We start from the raw sequence: 18,697 nt of genomic DNA, 5'->3' as shown, positions 1-18,697 counted from the left end.
AGTAGACTGGACAATGTGACAAGGAACTAAATTAGTCAGTAGACGGGGATAGGGCTGTGACGCTAGGAACAAAATTAATCAGTAGACTGGACAATGTGACAAGGAACTAAATTAGTCAGTAGACGGGGGTAGGGCTGTGACGCGAGGAACAAAATTAATCAGTAGACTGGACAATGTGACAAGGAACTAAATTAGTCAGTAGACGGGGGTAGGGCTGTGACGCGAGGAACAAAATTAATCAGTAGACTGGACAATGTGACAAGGAACTAAATTAGTCAGTAGACGGGGGTAGGGCTGTGACGCGAGGAACAAAATTAATCAGTAGACTGGACAATGTGACAAGGAACTAAATTAGTCAGTAGACGGGGGTAGGGCTGTGACGCTAGGAACAAAATTAATCAGTAGACTGGACAATGTGACTAGGAACTAAATTAGTCAGTAGATGGGGGTAGGGCTGTGACGCTAGGAACAAAATTAATCAGTAGACTGGACAATGTGACAAGGAACTAAATTAGTCAGTAGACGGGGGTAGGGCTGTGACGCGAGGAACAAAATTAATCAGTAGACTGGACAATGTGACAAGGAACTAAATTAGTCAGTAGACGGGGGTAGGGCTGTGACGCTAGGAACAAAATTAATCAGTAGACTGGACAATGTGACAAGGAACTAAATTAGTCAGTAGACGGGGGTAGGGCTGTGATGCGAGGAACAAAATTAATCAGTAGACTGGACAATGTGACTAGGAACTAAATTAGTCAGTAGACGGGGGTAGGGCTGTGACGCGAGGAACAAAATTAATCAGTAGACTGGACAATGTGACAAGGAACAAAATTAGTCAGGAGGCAGGGGTAGGGCTGTGACACTAGGAACAAAATAAATCAGTAAGCTGGACTATGTGACTAGGAACAAAATTAGTAGGTGGGGGTAGGGCTGTGACGCGAGGAACAAAATTAATCACTAAGCTGGACTATGTGACTAGGAACAAAATTAGTCAGGAGGCAGGGGTAGGACTGTGACGCTAGGAACAAAATTAATCAGCAAGCTGGACTATGTGACTAGGAACAAAATTAGTAGGTGGGGGTAGGGCTGTGACGTGAGAAACAAAATTAATCACTAAGCTGGACTATGTGACTAGGAACAAAATTAGTCAGGAGGCAGGGGTAGGGCTGTGACACTAGGAAAAAAATAAATCAGTAAGCTGGACTATGTGACTAGGAACAAAATTAGTAGGTGGGGGTAGGGCTGTGACGCGAGGAACAAAATTAATCACTAAGCTGGACTATGTGACTAGGAACAAAATTAGTCAGGAGGCAGGGGTAGGGCTTTGACACTATGAACAATATAAATCAGTAAACTGGACTATGTGACTAGGAACAAAATTAGTAGGTGGGGGTAGGGCTGTGACGCGAGGAACAAAATTAATCAGTAAACTGGACTATGTGACTAGGAACAAAATTAGTCAGGAGGCAGGGGTAGGGCTGTGACACTAGGAACAAAATAAATCAGTAAGCTGGACAATGTGACTAGGAACAAAATTAGTCAGTAGGCAGGGGTAGGGCTGTGACGCGAGGAATAAAATAAATCAGTAAGCTGGACTATGTGACTAGCAAAAAGATAAGTAGGTGGGGGTAGGGCTGTGACGCAAAAAACAAAATTAATCACTAAGCTGGACTATGTGACTAGGAACAAAATTAGTCAGGAGGCAGGGGTAGGGCTGTGACGCGAGGAATAAAATAAATCAGTAAGCTGGACTATGTGACTAGCAAAAAGATAAGTAGGTGGGAGTAGGGCTGTGATGCAAAGAACAAAATTAATAAGTAAACTAGACTATGTGACTAGGAACAAAATTAGTCAGTAGGCAGGGGTAGGGCTGTGATGCTAGGAACAAAATTAATCAGTAAGCTGGACTATGTGACTAGGAACAAAATTAGTAGGTGGGGGTAGGGCTATGACGCGAGGAACGAAATTAATCAGCAAGCTGGACTATGTGACTAGGAACAAAATTAGTAGGTGGGGGTAGGGCTGTGACGCGAGGAACAAAATTAATCACTAAGCTGGACTATGTGACTAAGAACAAAATTAGTCAGGAGGCAGGGGTAGGGCTTTGACACTATGAACAATATAAATCAGTAAACTGGACTATGTGACTAGGAACAAAATTAGTAGGTGGGGGTAGGGCTGTGACGCGAGGAACAAAATTAATCAGTAAACTGGACTATGTGACTAGGAACAAAATTAGTAGGTAGGGGTGGCTGTGATGCGAGGAACAAAATTACTCAGTAAGCTGGACTATGTGACAAGGAACAAAATTAGTAGATAGGGGTAGGGCTGTGACACGAGGAACAAAATTAATCAGTAAGCTGGACTATGTGACTAGGAACAAAATTAGTAGGTAGGGGTTGGGCAGTGACGCGAGGAACAAAATTATTCAGTAAGCTGGACTATATGACTAGGAACAAAATTAGTAGGTAGGGGTGGGGCTGTGACGCGAGGAACAAAATTAATCAGTAAATTGGACTATGTGACTAGGAACAAAATTAGTAGGTAGGGGTAGGGCTGTGACACGAGGAACAAAATTAATCAGTAAGCTGGACTATATGACTAGGAACAAAATTAGTAGGTAGGGGTGGGGCTGTGACGCGAGGAACAAAATTAATCAGTAAGCTGGACTATATGACTAGGAACAAAATTAGTAGGTAGGGGTTGGGCAGTGACGCGAGGAACAATATCAATCAGTAAGCTGGACTATGTGACTAGGAAGAAAATTAGTAGGTGGGAGTAGGGCTGTGACGCGAGGAACAAAATTAATCAGTAAACTGGACTATGTGACTAGGAACAAAATTAGTAGGTAGGGGTGGCTGTGATGCGAGGAACAAAATTACTCAGTAAGCTGGACTATGTGACAAGGAACAAAATTAGTAGATAGGGGTAGGGCTGTGACACGAGGAACAAAATTAATCAGTAAGCTGGACTATGTGACTAGGAACAAAATTAGTAGGTAGGGGTTGGGCAGTGACGCGAGGAACAAAATTATTCAGTAAGCTGGACTATATGACTAGGAACAAAATTAGTCAGGAGGCAGGGGTAGGACTGTGACGCTAGGAACAAAATTAATCAGCAAGCTGGACTATGTGACTAGGAACAAAATTAGTAGGTGGGGGTAGGGCTGTGACGTGAGAAACAAAATTAATCACTAAGCTGGACTATGTGACTAGGAACAAAATTAGTCAGGAGGCAGGGGTAGGGCTGTGACACTAGGAAAAAAATAAATCAGTAAGCTGGACTATGTGACTAGGAACAAAATTAGTAGGTGGGGGTAGGGCTGTGACGCGAGGAACAAAATTAATCACTAAGCTGGACTATGTGACTAGGAACAAAATTAGTCAGGAGGCAGGGGTAGGGCTTTGACACTATGAACAATATAAATCAGTAAACTGGACTATGTGACTAGGAACAAAATTAGTAGGTGGGGGTAGGGCTGTGACGCGAGGAACAAAATTAATCAGTAAACTGGACTATGTGACTAGGAACAAAATTAGTCAGGAGGCAGGGGTAGGGCTGTGACACTAGGAACAAAATAAATCAGTAAGCTGGACAATGTGACTAGGAACAAAATTAGTCAGTAGGCAGGGGTAGGGCTGTGACGCGAGGAATAAAATAAATCAGTAAGCTGGACTATGTGACTAGCAAAAAGATAAGTAGGTGGGGGTAGGGCTGTGACGCAAAAAACAAAATTAATCACTAAGCTGGACTATGTGACTAGGAACAAAATTAGTCAGGAGGCAGGGGTAGGGCTGTGACGCGAGGAATAAAATAAATCAGTAAGCTGGACTATGTGACTAGCAAAAAGATAAGTAGGTGGGGGTAGGGCTGTGATGCAAAGAACAAAATTAATAAGTAAACTAGACTATGTGACTAGGAACAAAATTAGTCAGTAGGCAGGGGTAGGGCTGTGATGCTAGGAACAAAATTAATCAGTAAGCTGGACTATGTGACTAGGAACAAAATTAGTAGGTGGGGGTAGGGCTATGACGCGAGGAACGAAATTAATCAGCAAGCTGGACTATGTGACTAGGAACAAAATTAGTAGGTGGGGGTAGGGCTGTGACGCGAGGAACAAAATTAATCACTAAGCTGGACTATGTGACTAAGAACAAAATTAGTCAGGAGGCAGGGGTAGGGCTTTGACACTATGAACAATATAAATCAGTAAACTGGACTATGTGACTAGGAACAAAATTAGTAGGTGGGGGTAGGGCTGTGACGCGAGGAACAAAATTAATCAGTAAACTGGACTATGTGACTAGGAACAAAATTAGTAGGTAGGGGTGGCTGTGATGCGAGGAACAAAATTACTCAGTAAGCTGGACTATGTGACAAGGAACAAAATTAGTAGATAGGGGTAGGGCTGTGACACGAGGAACAAAATTAATCAGTAAGCTGGACTATGTGACTAGGAACAAAATTAGTAGGTAGGGGTTGGGCAGTGACGCGAGGAACAAAATTATTCAGTAAGCTGGACTATATGACTAGGAACAAAATTAGTAGGTAGGGGTGGGGCTGTGACGCGAGGAACAAAATTAATCAGTAAATTGGACTATGTGACTAGGAACAAAATTAGTAGGTAGGGGTAGGGCTGTGACACGAGGAACAAAATTAATCAGTAAGCTGGACTATATGACTAGGAACAAAATTAGTAGGTAGGGGTGGGGCTGTGACGCGAGGAACAAAATTAATCAGTAAGCTGGACTATATGACTAGGAACAAAATTAGTAGGTAGGGGTTGGGCAGTGACGCGAGGAACAATATCAATCAGTAAGCTGGACTATGTGACTAGGAAGAAAATTAGTAGGTGGGAGTAGGGCTGTGACGCGAGGAACAAAATTAATCAGTAAACTGGACTATGTGACTAGGAACAAAATTAGTAGGTAGGGGTGGCTGTGATGCGAGGAACAAAATTACTCAGTAAGCTGGACTATGTGACAAGGAACAAAATTAGTAGATAGGGGTAGGGCTGTGACACGAGGAACAAAATTAATCAGTAAGCTGGACTATGTGACTAGGAACAAAATTAGTAGGTAGGGGTTGGGCAGTGACGCGAGGAACAAAATTATTCAGTAAGCTGGACTATATGACTAGGAACAAAATTAGTAGGTAGGGGTGGGGCTGTGACGCGAGGAACAAAATTAATCAGTAAATTGGACTATGTGACTAGGAACAAAATTAGTAGGTAGGGGTAGGGCTGTGACACGAGGAACAAAATTAATCAGTAAGCTGGACTATATGACTAGGAACAAAATTAGTAGGTAGGGGTGGGGCTGTGACGCGAGGAACAAAATTAATCAGTAAGCTGGACTATATGACTAGGAACAAAATTAGTAGGTAGGGGTTGGGCAGTGACGCGAGGAACAATATCAATCAGTAAGCTGGACTATGTGACTAGGAAGAAAATTAGTAGGTAGGGGTGGGGCTGTGACGCTAGGAACAAAATTAATCAGTAAGCTGGACTATATGACTAGGAACAAAATTAGTAGGTAGGGGTGGGGCTGTGACGCGAGGAACAAAATTAATCACTAAGCTGGACTATGTGACTAGGAACAAAATTAGTAGGTAGGGGTAGGGCTGTTACGCTAGGAACAAAATTAGTCAGTAAGCTGGACTATGTGACTAGAAACAAAATTAGTAGGCAGGGGTAGGGCTGTGACGTGGGGAACAAAATTATTCAGTAAGCTGGACTATGTGACTAGGAACAAAATTAGTAGGTAGGGGTGGGGCTGTGACGCGAGGAACAAAATTAATCAGTAAACTGGACAATGTGACGAGGAACAAAATTAATCAGTAAACTGGACTATGTGACTAGGAACAAAATTAGTAGGTAGGGGTTGGGCAGTGACGCGAGGAACAATATCAATCAGTAAGCTGGACTATGTGACTAGGAACAAAATTAGTAGGTAGGGGTGGGGCTTTGACGCGAGGGACAAAATTAATCAGTAAACTGGACTATGTGACTAGGAACAAAATTAGTAGGTGGGGGTAGGGCTGTGACGCAAGGAACAAAATTAATCGGTAAACTGGACTATGTGACTAGGAACAAAATTAGTAGGTGGGGGTAGGGCTGTGACGCGAGGAACGAAATTAATCAGTAAGCTGGACTATGTGACAAGGAACAAAATTAGTAGATAGGGGTTGGGCAGTGACGCGAGGAACAATATCAATCAGTAAGCTGGACTATGTGACAAGGAACAAAATTAGTAGGTAGGGGTAGGGCTGTGACGCGAGGAACAAAATTAATCAGTAAACTGGACTATGTGACTAGGAACAAAATTAGTTGGTGGGGGTAGGGCTGTGACGCGAGGAACAAAATTACTCAGTAAACTGGACTATGTGACTAAAAATTAGTCAGTAGGCAGGGGCTATGACACAAGGAACAACATTAATCTGTGGACAGAGTGTAGTATAGATAATGGGAAATCCTTCTTGATGAGGAAGGTTGGAGAAAGGGAGAGAAAACGGAGAGAACTGGAGAAAAGCAGCATTGTTAGTTACAAATAAATCCGTGTTACAATCATATAATCTACTAGCAAAAGGTGGTGCGCTTGGCTTATCTCGGTCGTAAAATACGCTTAAATATGATATTTTTATTCGTCCAGATTTCCCATATATTATTATAGAATTTTGATTTCAAAAGTGAAAGAAAAAGTATTTGAATGCTGTCACCTACAAGCGAAAATGAAAGCAAAACTGTAGCATTAAAAGCTGGTGACGTTACCACTGTACCAACGTGACACAGATATGAACTGATTAAAAATAAAAATTAAAAATAAACTAAGATGAATGGACAAAATCTATTACGATGCTTTTCAATTTTGACCCTTTCTTGACGCTTTAAAAACTATTTTAATTGGCTAAAGACCCACTAATAAACAGTCCGTAAAAAATCCAATCATTTGAGGCTCTGCGACTATTAGTTTCGGAAAAGATAGAGTTTGAAAATATGGAGACAGACAGACCGACAGACAAAATTATATATATTAGATTAGATTACATGTGACCCGTTGAGCTACCCATTCAGCTCGTGTTAGATTGTTTGCATTAACAAGTGATGGGAATAATTATATCGATATTATTTTTATTAATTTACCTGCAGTTCATTGCTGGATTTCTGCTATGAGTGTGGCCGTTCCGTGAATGTGAAATTGACTCCATGCACCCGATGCAACGCAGTCGCTTTCTGTAGAAAAGCTTGCAAGATGAAGGCGTGGACATCAAGACATCGAAACGAATGCGTGAGAATCAAAGGTATTCATTGCAAAAATGTACACACAGCAAAAATTGTTTTGTTTTTCGTAACATAATGATTATTGTATGAAAAGTACAAAACAAGAATATAGTCTAATGACGTGCATATATATATATATATATATATATATATATATATGTATATATGTATATACATATATATATTTATATACACATGCATATATATATATATATATATATATATATATATATATATATATATATATATATACATATAAAGACTATATTCTTGTTTTGGCTGTGACACTAGGAACAAAATTAGTCAGTAAGCTTGACTATGTTACTAGAAACAAAATCAGTCAGTAGGCGGGTGGGGGGCTGTGACAGTATTATATCCTACCCCAACCTCCCCCTCTTTTTTCTTTCCCTCTTTTTTTTTCCTCGTATTCCTTCTAAAAACAATTCTTCCTAATACTAACCAACCATTTCTGTAAGGTCTGACGAGGCGGTTAGATCGTAAACACGGTCCAACATCCGAAACATATGTAACCAAACAGATAAAACAGTAATAAAAAAATAAAACGCACACACACACACATATATATATATATATATATATATATATATATATATATATATATATATATATATATATATATACTGGCATGGGACCTGACGTTGGCCGGGATTGAATGATGAGTTTCACACTTCCATATTTTATCATCATCAAAATCGGTGAAATCGCCTAGTTTTCAATCAAATCGATTAACCCATCACTATGCACCAAGACAAAGCTCACATGCCTTCCGCTATGGCTTACTTCACAATGCATTGTTGTTTACAGTGCACTGTAGAGAACCTACTGTCGATTTTATAAAGTTATTTTTTATATAATGGCTTGAATTTAGGTTGAAATGCTAAAGTCAAGTATCATGCTTCAGTTGTGCTCTAAACGGAAACATTTATTTCGAACGTGCCCCTGTCATATCAAAGAACCTACTGTTGATTTTATATGTCGAGCTTTTCAGCTTGTGTGGTACTAAAACTTCTCAAATGCACTTATGATGTAAGGTGTTAACTTTGGTCCAAATCACCTGTTCCTTCTTTCATCGGATTATTTCGATTATCGATTATTAATACTTATCGGAGAAATTCTGATAAAAAACATATCTAAAAATACTGCTAGGCACATGAAGTTTCTTTGTGTGAAATTTCATAAAAATTGGCTCAAGCGTTTGCAAGTCCATAGGGGATGAACATATATATATATATATATATATTTTTTTTTTACAAGGTAGTCACCACTGATCAAGGCTCAGAAGCCACTCGGGGATAAGGGTTATTGCGTGTACAGTAATCAATGGCATAGTATCGAAGTAGTATCGTTAGTATTGGAGATTGATAAAGTGTCTCACTTAAGAGGGTGGTTCATCATACGAACTGTAACTATCCAGCTCTCCTACTCCCCGGGGAGTTGGTCCCCATTTCCCCTTCACTCCTCGCATTAAAAATCGGCCTTGTGCCTAATTTGCTCGGTGGGGGAGCAAATAAACACCCTGTTGTTCTTGGCCTTCTGTCCGGGATCAAAGTGTAGTATCTGTTCCGGCAGATACTGCAAGCAAAGACCAGATGTGGGGGCAACCCCACATGCCTGACCTTTAACCAGCTCCCATTTCCCACCTATCGGGAGCTGGTCCCCTTTTTCCCTTCCCCCTCCCTTCACTCCTCACATTAAAAATTGGCCTTGTGCCTAATTTGCTTGGTGGGGGAGCAAATAAATACAATCTGTTCCGGCAGATACTGCAAGCAAAGACCATATGTGGGGGAGACTCCACATATAAGACCTTGGTCAATGTAGGGGCAACCCTTCATACCAATTGTCACTACCGAGCTCCCCTATTCCCCCGGGGAGTTGGTCCCCATTTCCCCTTCACTCCCCACATTAAAATCGGCCTTGTGCCTTATTTGCTCGGTGTGGGAGCAAATAAATACCCTATTGTTCTTGGCCTTCGGGCTGGGATCAAAGTGTAGTATCTGTTCCGGCAGATACTGCAAGCTATGACTAGCTATGACTAGCAAAGACCAGATGTGGGGACAACCCCACATGCCTGACCTTTAACCAGCTCCCATTTCCCACCTCTCGGGAGCTGGTCCCCTTTTTCCTTTCCCCCTCCCTTCACTCCTCACATTAAAAATTGGCCTTGTGCCTAATTTGCTCGGTGGGGGAGCAAATAAATACCATCTGTTCTGCAAATGCTGCACTTAAGATAATTTGTACCAGTCAATGGAGGGGAAACCCTCTATACTGGAACAATTATTATTTTTGGTAACTTTTGCCTACTTTTAGGGGAGCTGGTTTTTACCCCACATTATAAACGGCCTTGTGTCTAATTTGCTTTGGTGGAGAAGCAAATACATACAATAAATAGAAAAGACGCTTGCCTTTTTTCTGTTGGTCTTGGCCTTCGGGCTGGGATCAAAGTGTAGTATCTGTTCCGGCAGATACTGCAAGCAAAGACCATATGTGAGGGCAACCTCACATATAAGACCTTGGTCAATGTAGGGGCAACCCTTCATACCAATTGTCACTATCCAGCTCCCCTACTCCCCGGGGAGCTGGTCCCCATTTCCCCTTCACTCCTCACATTAAAAATCGGCCTTGTGCCTAATTTGCTCAGTGGGGGAGCAAATAAATACCATCTGTTCCGGCAGATACTGCAAGCTATGACTAGCTATGACTAGCAAAGACAAGATGTGGGGGCAACCCCACATGCCTGACCTTTAACCAGCTCCCATTTCCCACCTCTCGGGAGCTGGTCCCCTTTTCCCCTTCCCCCTCCCTTCACTCCTCACATTAAAAATCGGCCTTGTGCCTAATTTGCTCGGTGGGGTAGCAAATAAATACCATCTGTTCCGGCAGATACTGCAAGCTATGACCATATGTGGGGGCGACCCCACATATAAGACCTTGGTCAATGTAGGGGCAACCCTTCATACCAATTGTCACTATCCAGCTCCCCTACTCCCCGGAGAGCTGGTCCCCATTTCCCCTTCACTCCTCACATTAAAAATCGGCCTTGTGCCTAATTTGCTCGGTGGGGGAGCAAATAAATACCATCTGTTCCGGCAGATACTGCAGGCAAAGACCATATGTGGGGGCAACTCCACATATAAGACCTTGGTCAATGTAGGGGCAACCCTTCATACCAATTGTCACTATCCAGCTTCCCTACTCCCCAGGGAGTTGGTCCCCATTTCCCCTTCACTCCTCACTTTAAAAATCGGCCTTGTGCCTAATTTGCTCGGTGGGGGAGCAAATAAATTCCATCTGTTCCGGCAGATACTGCAGGCAAAGACCATATGTGGGGGCAACTCCACATATAAGACCTTGGTCAATGTAGGGGCAACCCTTCATACCAATTGTCACTATCCAGCTTCCCTACTCCCCAGGGAGTTGGTCCCCATTTCCCCTTCACTCCTCACTTTAAAAATCGGCCTTGTGCCTAATTTGCTCGGTGGGGGAGCAAATAAATACCTTCTGTTGGTCTTGGCCTTCGGGCTGGGATCAAAGTGTAGTATCTGTTCCGGCAGATACTGCAAGCAAAGACCATATGTGGGGGCAGCCCCACATATAAGACCTTGGTCAATGTAGAGGAAACCCTTCATACCAATTGTCACTATCCAGCTCCCCTACTCCACGGGGAGTTGGTCCCCATTTCCCCTTCACTCCTCACATTAAAAATCGGCCTTGTGCCTAATTTGCTCGGTGAGGGAGCAAATAAATACCTTGCCTTTTTTCTGTTGTTCTTGACCTTCGGGCCGGGATCAAAGTGTAGTATCTTTTCTGCAGATGCTGCACTAAAAATAATTTGTACCAGTCAATGGATGGGAAACCCTCTATACTGGGACAATTCTTATTTTTGGTCACAACCAGAGTGCCCCCTTTTCACCCTATTTTAGGGGAGCTGGTTTTCCCCCACATTAAAAAAACGGCTTTGTGCCTAATTTGTTTTGGTGGGGAAGCAAATAAATACAAATAAATGGAAAAGAGGGTTTTAATATGAAAATCATTACACACAAAAGAAAAACGAATTTATAGGAGAATAGATAGATTAACAAGGAAGACAACTGCAAATTTTTGCAAAATTAAATAGAAATAAAAAAAAAAACTTTTATTGATCAAAGGGAGATAACTTGTAATTATTTTAGGGATTATTTATTTATTATAATGCATAGTAAAAATAAATAACGACAATAATAGTAATGATATACATTTTAGTGATACTATAATAAATAGATAATAATACTTATAATAATGGTAATAAATAAATGATAGTCATAATAATGATAATAATGATAATAATAATAATAATAATAATAATAATAATAATAATAATAATAATAATAATAATAATAATAGTTATTAAATTATTAATCATAAACCGTTAAAATCAGATTAATAATCAGATAATTTTGATTATTTTATGTTTTTTTTTTTTTTTTTCTGTTGAATTTCAACCAACTCTTATGAATACAACCGGAAAAAAAAATCTCGTCCTTTCGGTTTAAAAGTGTAGACATATTGTTTTTGAATTTTAATGTAGCCAGGACTTCAAATCTACAAAGGGTTTGGAATTTGTCACCAGGCTTATATGCTTTACAAGAGCCTAATGGTTTTAAATTAATGGGGATAATCATACCTTTGAGATGCCAAATATATTTTGCTAAAGTTGTCTGTTTTTTTAAGGATCTTTTTTTGAAAGAATGTTAATGTGTGGAGATGGAGATTCTGTGTTTTATAAGTCCAGAAGTTGAAGCAAAATATATCGCATTTTGTTTAATAGAGTTGCAATAGTTGCTTTCAGTTTGATTAACAGTGGTTTTTCTATGCAAAATGCTTGGTTGTATTAGACTGTTAGATGAGTTAATGGGGTGTTCTGTTCAAATTATTGTCAATATTTATTGTCAATTTCAATAAAATGAATATCGTTTCCGAAACGATCGTACAATCGAGTTGATTTTGTTTGTTTTTCCTTTTGAAACTGATATTCACTTAGCATTAGGTAGACTTTTTTTACGGTCGCATCAGATGATATTAAAGTGGGATGAGGAGAGACAACGGATGAGTAAGAAACTTCGCCAACCTAACCGGGTAGCTTTCCGATATATGGTTTAAGATGGAGACAAAAGGATCATTACCAAATTTCTGTCCCCACAAGGTGGAGATATTCATCTTGTATAAAGTTGTTAGGAACGGCCGTTTGAGGGTGTGTTGTTTACTTAATTTAAATCCTTAAATTTTTATATAATTCTTTCTTTTTTTGATAATTCTCTATTTTTATATAATTATTTATTTTATACAATTATTTATTTTTATATAATTATTTATTTTATATAATTATTTATTTTTATATAATTATTTATTTTTATATAATTATTTATTTTATATAATTATTTTTATACAATTATTTATTTTATACAATTATTTATTTTTATATAATTATTAATTTTTATATAATTATTTATTTTTATACAATTATTTATCTTATATAATTATTTATTTTTATATAATTATTTATTTTTATACAATTATTTATTTTTATACAATTATTTATTTTTATGCAATTATTTTTATACAATTATTTATTTTTATATAATTATTTATTTTTATACAATTATTTATTTTTATACAATTATTTATTTTTATATAATTATTTATTTTTATATAATTATTTATTTTTATATAATTATTTATTTTATACAATTATTTATTTTTATATAATTATTTATTTTTATACAATTATTTATTTTTATATAATTAGTTATTTTTATACAATTATTTTTATGCAATTATTTATTTTTATACAATTATTTATTCATATAATTCTTTCGTTTACTTTTTTTCAGATCCAAAGAAGGACCATCGCAAAGAGCTTCAAGTAACATTTTTTTTTATTCTAACTTTTACTTTAAAAACATTTAGCAAATAAATAGGATAGTAGAAAGTGGGCCCTGGGTTTACTTTTCACAGCCTCTTAATTTCTGCTTCCCTAGTTTCAGGAACATTTCATATGTAATATTCATGACAAAAGGGAAAGAATTGCTGTTTTCTGGGTCAAAATTAAACCAATCTAACCCTTATTGTAAGCTAGTTTTAGACTTTGAAATAATATTTTTAGCTCCTTAAATCAAGTGGCTTCATGTCTTGTCTGGAACGATTTTCATAATATATATATATATATATATATATATATATATATATATATATATATATATATATATATATATATATATATCAACAAGAAAGATGTAATCATTTGATTATTGAGAGAAATTATAATTAACACAAGTGTTCACCTTTCAAGAAAAATGAAGAAAAGAAGAATTATGTTCCGCCAATGTTCTCAGTAATCTTTATAAATAATTGTTGTGTCTGTATCAATAACAACACGAACGCAGAAAGTAAAGGTAAAACAAATATATTAAGACAAAAATATAATACATATTTACAAAGGTGCAGTTGTACCGCAGTTGGAAGATTGTCCGGCAGAGGACGTGTTAAAGTCTTTCATGGAGCAACCGGCACATGCGTCTTGCCTATCTGGCGTTTGAACACAACTCTCCGGTCTTGCTGACTTGATACCTTTATCTATATCCTGTTCACCCACGTATGCTAATTAGTGGGTGTCTCCACAACAATAATGCAACAGATGCATGTATGTGTGTCTATGTAAAAATATTTATCTGATAGACTCTTAAACTGCTGGTCACATAATAACACTGAAATTAACAGAAATAATAATCATACAAGGATGGTTTATAACAAGTAAAATCTTTGTTTGGATGGATAAATAACACAGATAAATATATTGGCACATTGAAATGCAAAATGTTCAACATATTTCTATTACTTTTGCACATGCATAAATTCATTCATAGCTTGAAGCATATTTACTGATGACACCATGCTCTATGCAAGCATGAGGGGAAAACAAATGAACACATATCTAAGGCAATGGCGGAAACCCTAGAGGAAGACCTCCAGTCTGTAGTGGAATGAGGACAAAAATAGATGGTCACATTTAATGCTGCCAAGACTAAGCTTGTTTCCTTTAAAAATTAAAAGAAACCTTCTAAACCACCAATAGTTATGGCTATTGATACATTATCTGAAAGCACTTTGTTCAGACTTCTCGGTTTAACGTTCACGGGGAATATGAGTTGGAACAGATATATTGAAAGCATTGCCAGAGCCGCTGCGAGAAAGTTGGGCTCTCTATACCGAAAGTCACTTACGCCTGAAAGTATCCTGTACCACCATTCGACCATGTATGGAGTATTGTTGTCACATTTGAGCTGGTGCATCTGCTACAAGTCTCTTACTCCTGGACAGGGTTCAAAAGAGAGTCGCTAACCTGAACTGTCATCTAAGCTTCAACCTCTGTCCCATCGACGAAATGTTGCATCCCTTTACCTGTTTTACAAGTATTTTAATGGTGGATGCTCTGATGAACTACAAGCACTTGTACCCTCTCGATGTAAATGCCACCGATAAACCTAACAAGCAGCAAAATCCCACCCCTACACAGTAGAGTTCCCTAGATGTAAGAAAGTCTTCTACTCTAATTGTTTCTTCTCCAGGACTGCTTCCGGGTTCCTGCTTCCCCAACTGTACTGACATGCTGAAGTTCAAGTGTAATGTGAACAGTCATTTTGCTGCCCAACTCCCTACATAGTGTCCCTGCAATTATACCCCAGCACTATGCTTTGTTTAGGGTGAAAATACAATTTAAAAAAATGGATTAATTACAATTTTTTCTTATTTATCTATCAATAGCTCAAACAGTAGAAAAAAAAGCTGGAACGCTAAAGATTGTGGTTTCGATTCTAGCTGGTGGCATCCAAGTCATTTTTTTAATTTCAAAAAGCAGTACTGTATATTAGGTAGATTAATACTCAATAGAGAATTGGCAGTAAAATAATAAATAAGAAAACTGCATGAATTAAAATTTATTTTACAAGCGGGGAATGCCAGTGTCTCTCCTCCCACGAATATATAAAATTATGAAATTACATCAATAACGCAATTTTTCGTATATAAGTTATTATATCTTATAATATTAGTAATTATTTCTAAAAAACAAGTTATTATTTCTAATAACATTAGTTATCATTTCTAATAATATAAGTAATTATTTCTAATAACATAAGTTATTATTTCTAATATTATTAGTTATTATATTCTAATAATATAAGTTATTATTTTCTGATAATATGAGGAATTATTTCTGACATAAATTATCATTTCTAATGATATAAATTACCACTTCTTATAATATTAGTTATTTTCTAATAATATAAGTTATTATTTTCTAAAAATATTAGTTTTTATTTCTAATAATATAAGTTATTATTTAAAATTTTATAAGTTATCACTTCTAATATTAGAAGTTTTTATTTGTGATAATATAAGTTATTATTTTAAATAATATTATTTATCATTTCTAATGATATAATTAATATTTCTAATAATATAAGTTATCATTTCTAATAATATTAAAAATTATATAATAATATTAGTTATCATTCCTAATAATAGTGGTTATTATATTTAATAATATAAGTAATTATTCCTAAAATGTTTTTATGTCTGATAATAGAAGTTATCATTTCTAATAATATAAGTAATTATTCAAATATTAGTTATTATTTCTAATAATATTAGTTATTATTTACTATATAATATACGTTTTTATTTTAAGAATAAAAGTTATTTTTAATAATATGAGTTATTTTTTCTCATAATATTAGTTTTTTCTAACAATATATGTTATTATTTCTAACAATATCATTTGTGATCATTTCTAATAAAATTAATAATTATTTCTTATAATATAAGTTATTATTTATGATAATATTAATTATTATTACTGATAATAGAAGTAATCATTTCTTAAAATAGAAGGTATTATTTTCTAACAATATAAATTATTACTTTAAATGTATCATGTCCAATAATAATAGTTATTATTTCTAATAATATTATTATTTTCTAATAACACAGGTAATTATTTCAATTAATATAAGTGATTATTTCTAATAATATAATTTGTGATTTCAAATAATATGGGTTATATGGCCAGAGATAGTTTAGTCTAAAAGTCTTCCAAAACTTGCCAGTATGTAAAACAGACGTTAAACTGAATATCATGATGCATAAAAGTAAATTAAATTAAATATCAGGTTGACAAGAAAGTTCTTGTGGTTTTTAATTGTTAAATTCAGATAAAAATATCTTGGCTCAAACAAAATTTATTGATCGAAATAAGCAGCATCATAATCAATACACTTTTGCCAACGCAAAACAAGTGTTTTTTATGCCAGTAACGCTGAAGGCATTTTTGATATCGCTTAGGTTTTTTAAGCATTTTTTGTGCTGAAAGTTGTCGAGATGCTTGAAAAAACGGTAGGTGGGAGGTCTGAAGAGTATGGCAGATGAGGCAGAGTTTTGTAGCCCAATTCATTCAACTTCTGCAGTCAGTTTAGCAACGTGCGGTCAGGCATTGTCATAGAGGAGAATTGGGACTTTTCTCTTGACTAATGCTGAGTTGTTGTCAAAGTTTTTGATGCATTTCTCCTGTTTTTTGACACTACTTTCACTGCCGTAATGGTTTCGCCTGCATTCAAAAAAAATAGTAATGAATGAAACTGGTTGCAGACCACCAAACACTCGACATGACCTTCTGTTGATGCAACTCTGGCTTCAATAAGTGTCATAGAGCTTCATCAGCATCTAACCACTGAGCTGAGGATCACCAGTTGTAAAGAACCTACTTTCACAACCTGGTCAAGAAATGGGCCGTTCTTGTGTAAAAGAAGGGACGATGACACTTCGTTAATAGCATTTCTTTTTGTTGTCGTTCAATTCATAAGGCACCCATTTATCAAGTTTTTTTGTCTTTCCAATTTTCTCAAGTGGTTGGAAATCATTTTATACATTAGTCTAATTCAGAAGCAAGTTCTCAGGCAGATATGCATGGATTGGCTTCAACTAAGGCTCTTAATTGATCGTTGTCAACATCCAATGCTGACCACTACGCTCATCATCTTCAAGACTCTGGTCGCCACCACATAATTTCTTAAACCACCATTATGCTGTGCATTCAGTAGTGATTCCTGGGCCAAATGCTTTGTTGATATCACGAGCTGTTTCAACAGCTTTTTAGCTTAGCATGAATTGAAATAAGAAAATTGTGTGAATTTGCTTCTTTTCCATGTTGTATTTAACGTTCTAAAAAAAAAAAAAAGATATAATTTTTTTAAAACGATTGTAATCTAAACAATTAGATAGAGCGACAAACGCTATTTAAAATGATATATATATATATAACATAAAGTAGAGGTACTATAACGAAAACTTATTTGAAAATACATTATTTGAAATCAAAATGAAAAATTCTGCAAGAACTTTTTTCTCAACCTAATACAACCCATATTACCTACCTTTATGATTAGTAGACATGTTCCAAAATTTAATTATGATCGGTTCATTAGTTTAGGAGGGAATCCTGTGCATATAAATATAAACACATGCATATATAACTTCATATGAATTGAGATACTTAGATTTCATTTGTTTTTTTTATTTTGTTCTTGTAGTCTTCAAAAAAAACTGAGCGAACGAGAGGTGTTAAGAAACCAAGATCTGACAAAGGGAAATCGGTTCGTGAAGAGATCGTCAATCCGACAGAAAATTACAGTTTTGGATGAAAGAAAGAAATTTCTGAAAAAAAAATTGAATGTTTTATTCAAAACCAGGAAGCAAGTCTTGTGCTAAAAAACAGAAAAACTCAACTTTCATATTTTATAGGGTGGGGGTGTCTATGAAAAGAACTTCTGTGACATTTATATAATTTGAAAATATATTTGGATTATCATTATTTTTGTGCTGAAATTTTTATTAAAAAAAAAAGAAGCTATTCAAAAGGTTTCTGTTATATTTTTTTCTTTGTTTAAAATTAAAGAGTGAAAAATTCTGTTGTTTTTCTTTTTTTAAAATTAAAGAGTGAAAAATTTAGAAAGAACAAAACTGATTGAAATTTTATAAAATAATTAAAGAATTAAATTACATTAAAAATATTTCCGTAATTTTTACATGAAGATTAAAAAAAACAACATATTTGGTGCATGGAAAATCTTCAGGGAGCTGGCAACAATTTTACAAAACAGGGATTACATCGTATGCGAGAGAGGCAGCATCCAACACACGTCTGACCTGTGTACCTGCAAAACATGATCAAAGACAAAACATGAGAATGACACGATCCTGGCTGCAGTGCATTGAATGGAGGAAATTGTCTATCTCGCAATCTACAGGCCTCGATGAGGCACAACATCTAAGTACAGGAACGTCGTCTAGTCAGTCAAATCCTTCGAC

At 36.4% G+C, this 18,697-nt stretch overlaps 1 protein-coding gene across 3 annotated transcripts in view; it reads left to right on the top strand.

Annotated features, from left to right (window-relative positions):
* The window catches only part of LOC145292856 (ankyrin repeat and MYND domain-containing protein 1-like), a 143,447-nt gene extending 125,151 nt beyond the window's left edge, over window positions 1-18,296 (top strand). For all 3 annotated transcript variants that reach the window (XM_080138957.1, XM_080138956.1, XM_080138958.1), the window contains 3 exons: window positions 7,148-7,299; window positions 13,168-13,199; window positions 17,920-18,296. In XM_080138957.1, the coding sequence (XP_079995083.1) occupies window positions 7,148-7,299; window positions 13,168-13,199; window positions 17,920-18,030 (295 nt within the window). In that variant the 3' untranslated portion in view covers window positions 18,031-18,296. The remainder of the gene's footprint in view (window positions 1-7,147; window positions 7,300-13,167; window positions 13,200-17,919) is intronic.
* Window positions 18,297-18,697: the final 401 nt, after the last annotated feature.

This window comes from Euprymna scolopes, chromosome 14, assembly GCF_053919585.1.
Source record: "Euprymna scolopes isolate OS-2025 chromosome 14, ASM5391958v1, whole genome shotgun sequence".
NCBI classification, from domain to species: Eukaryota; Metazoa; Mollusca; class Cephalopoda; order Sepiida; family Sepiolidae; genus Euprymna; species Euprymna scolopes.
The sequence above is the reverse complement of the archived record's forward strand: the minus strand, read 5'-3'. Positions and strand labels throughout refer to the sequence as shown.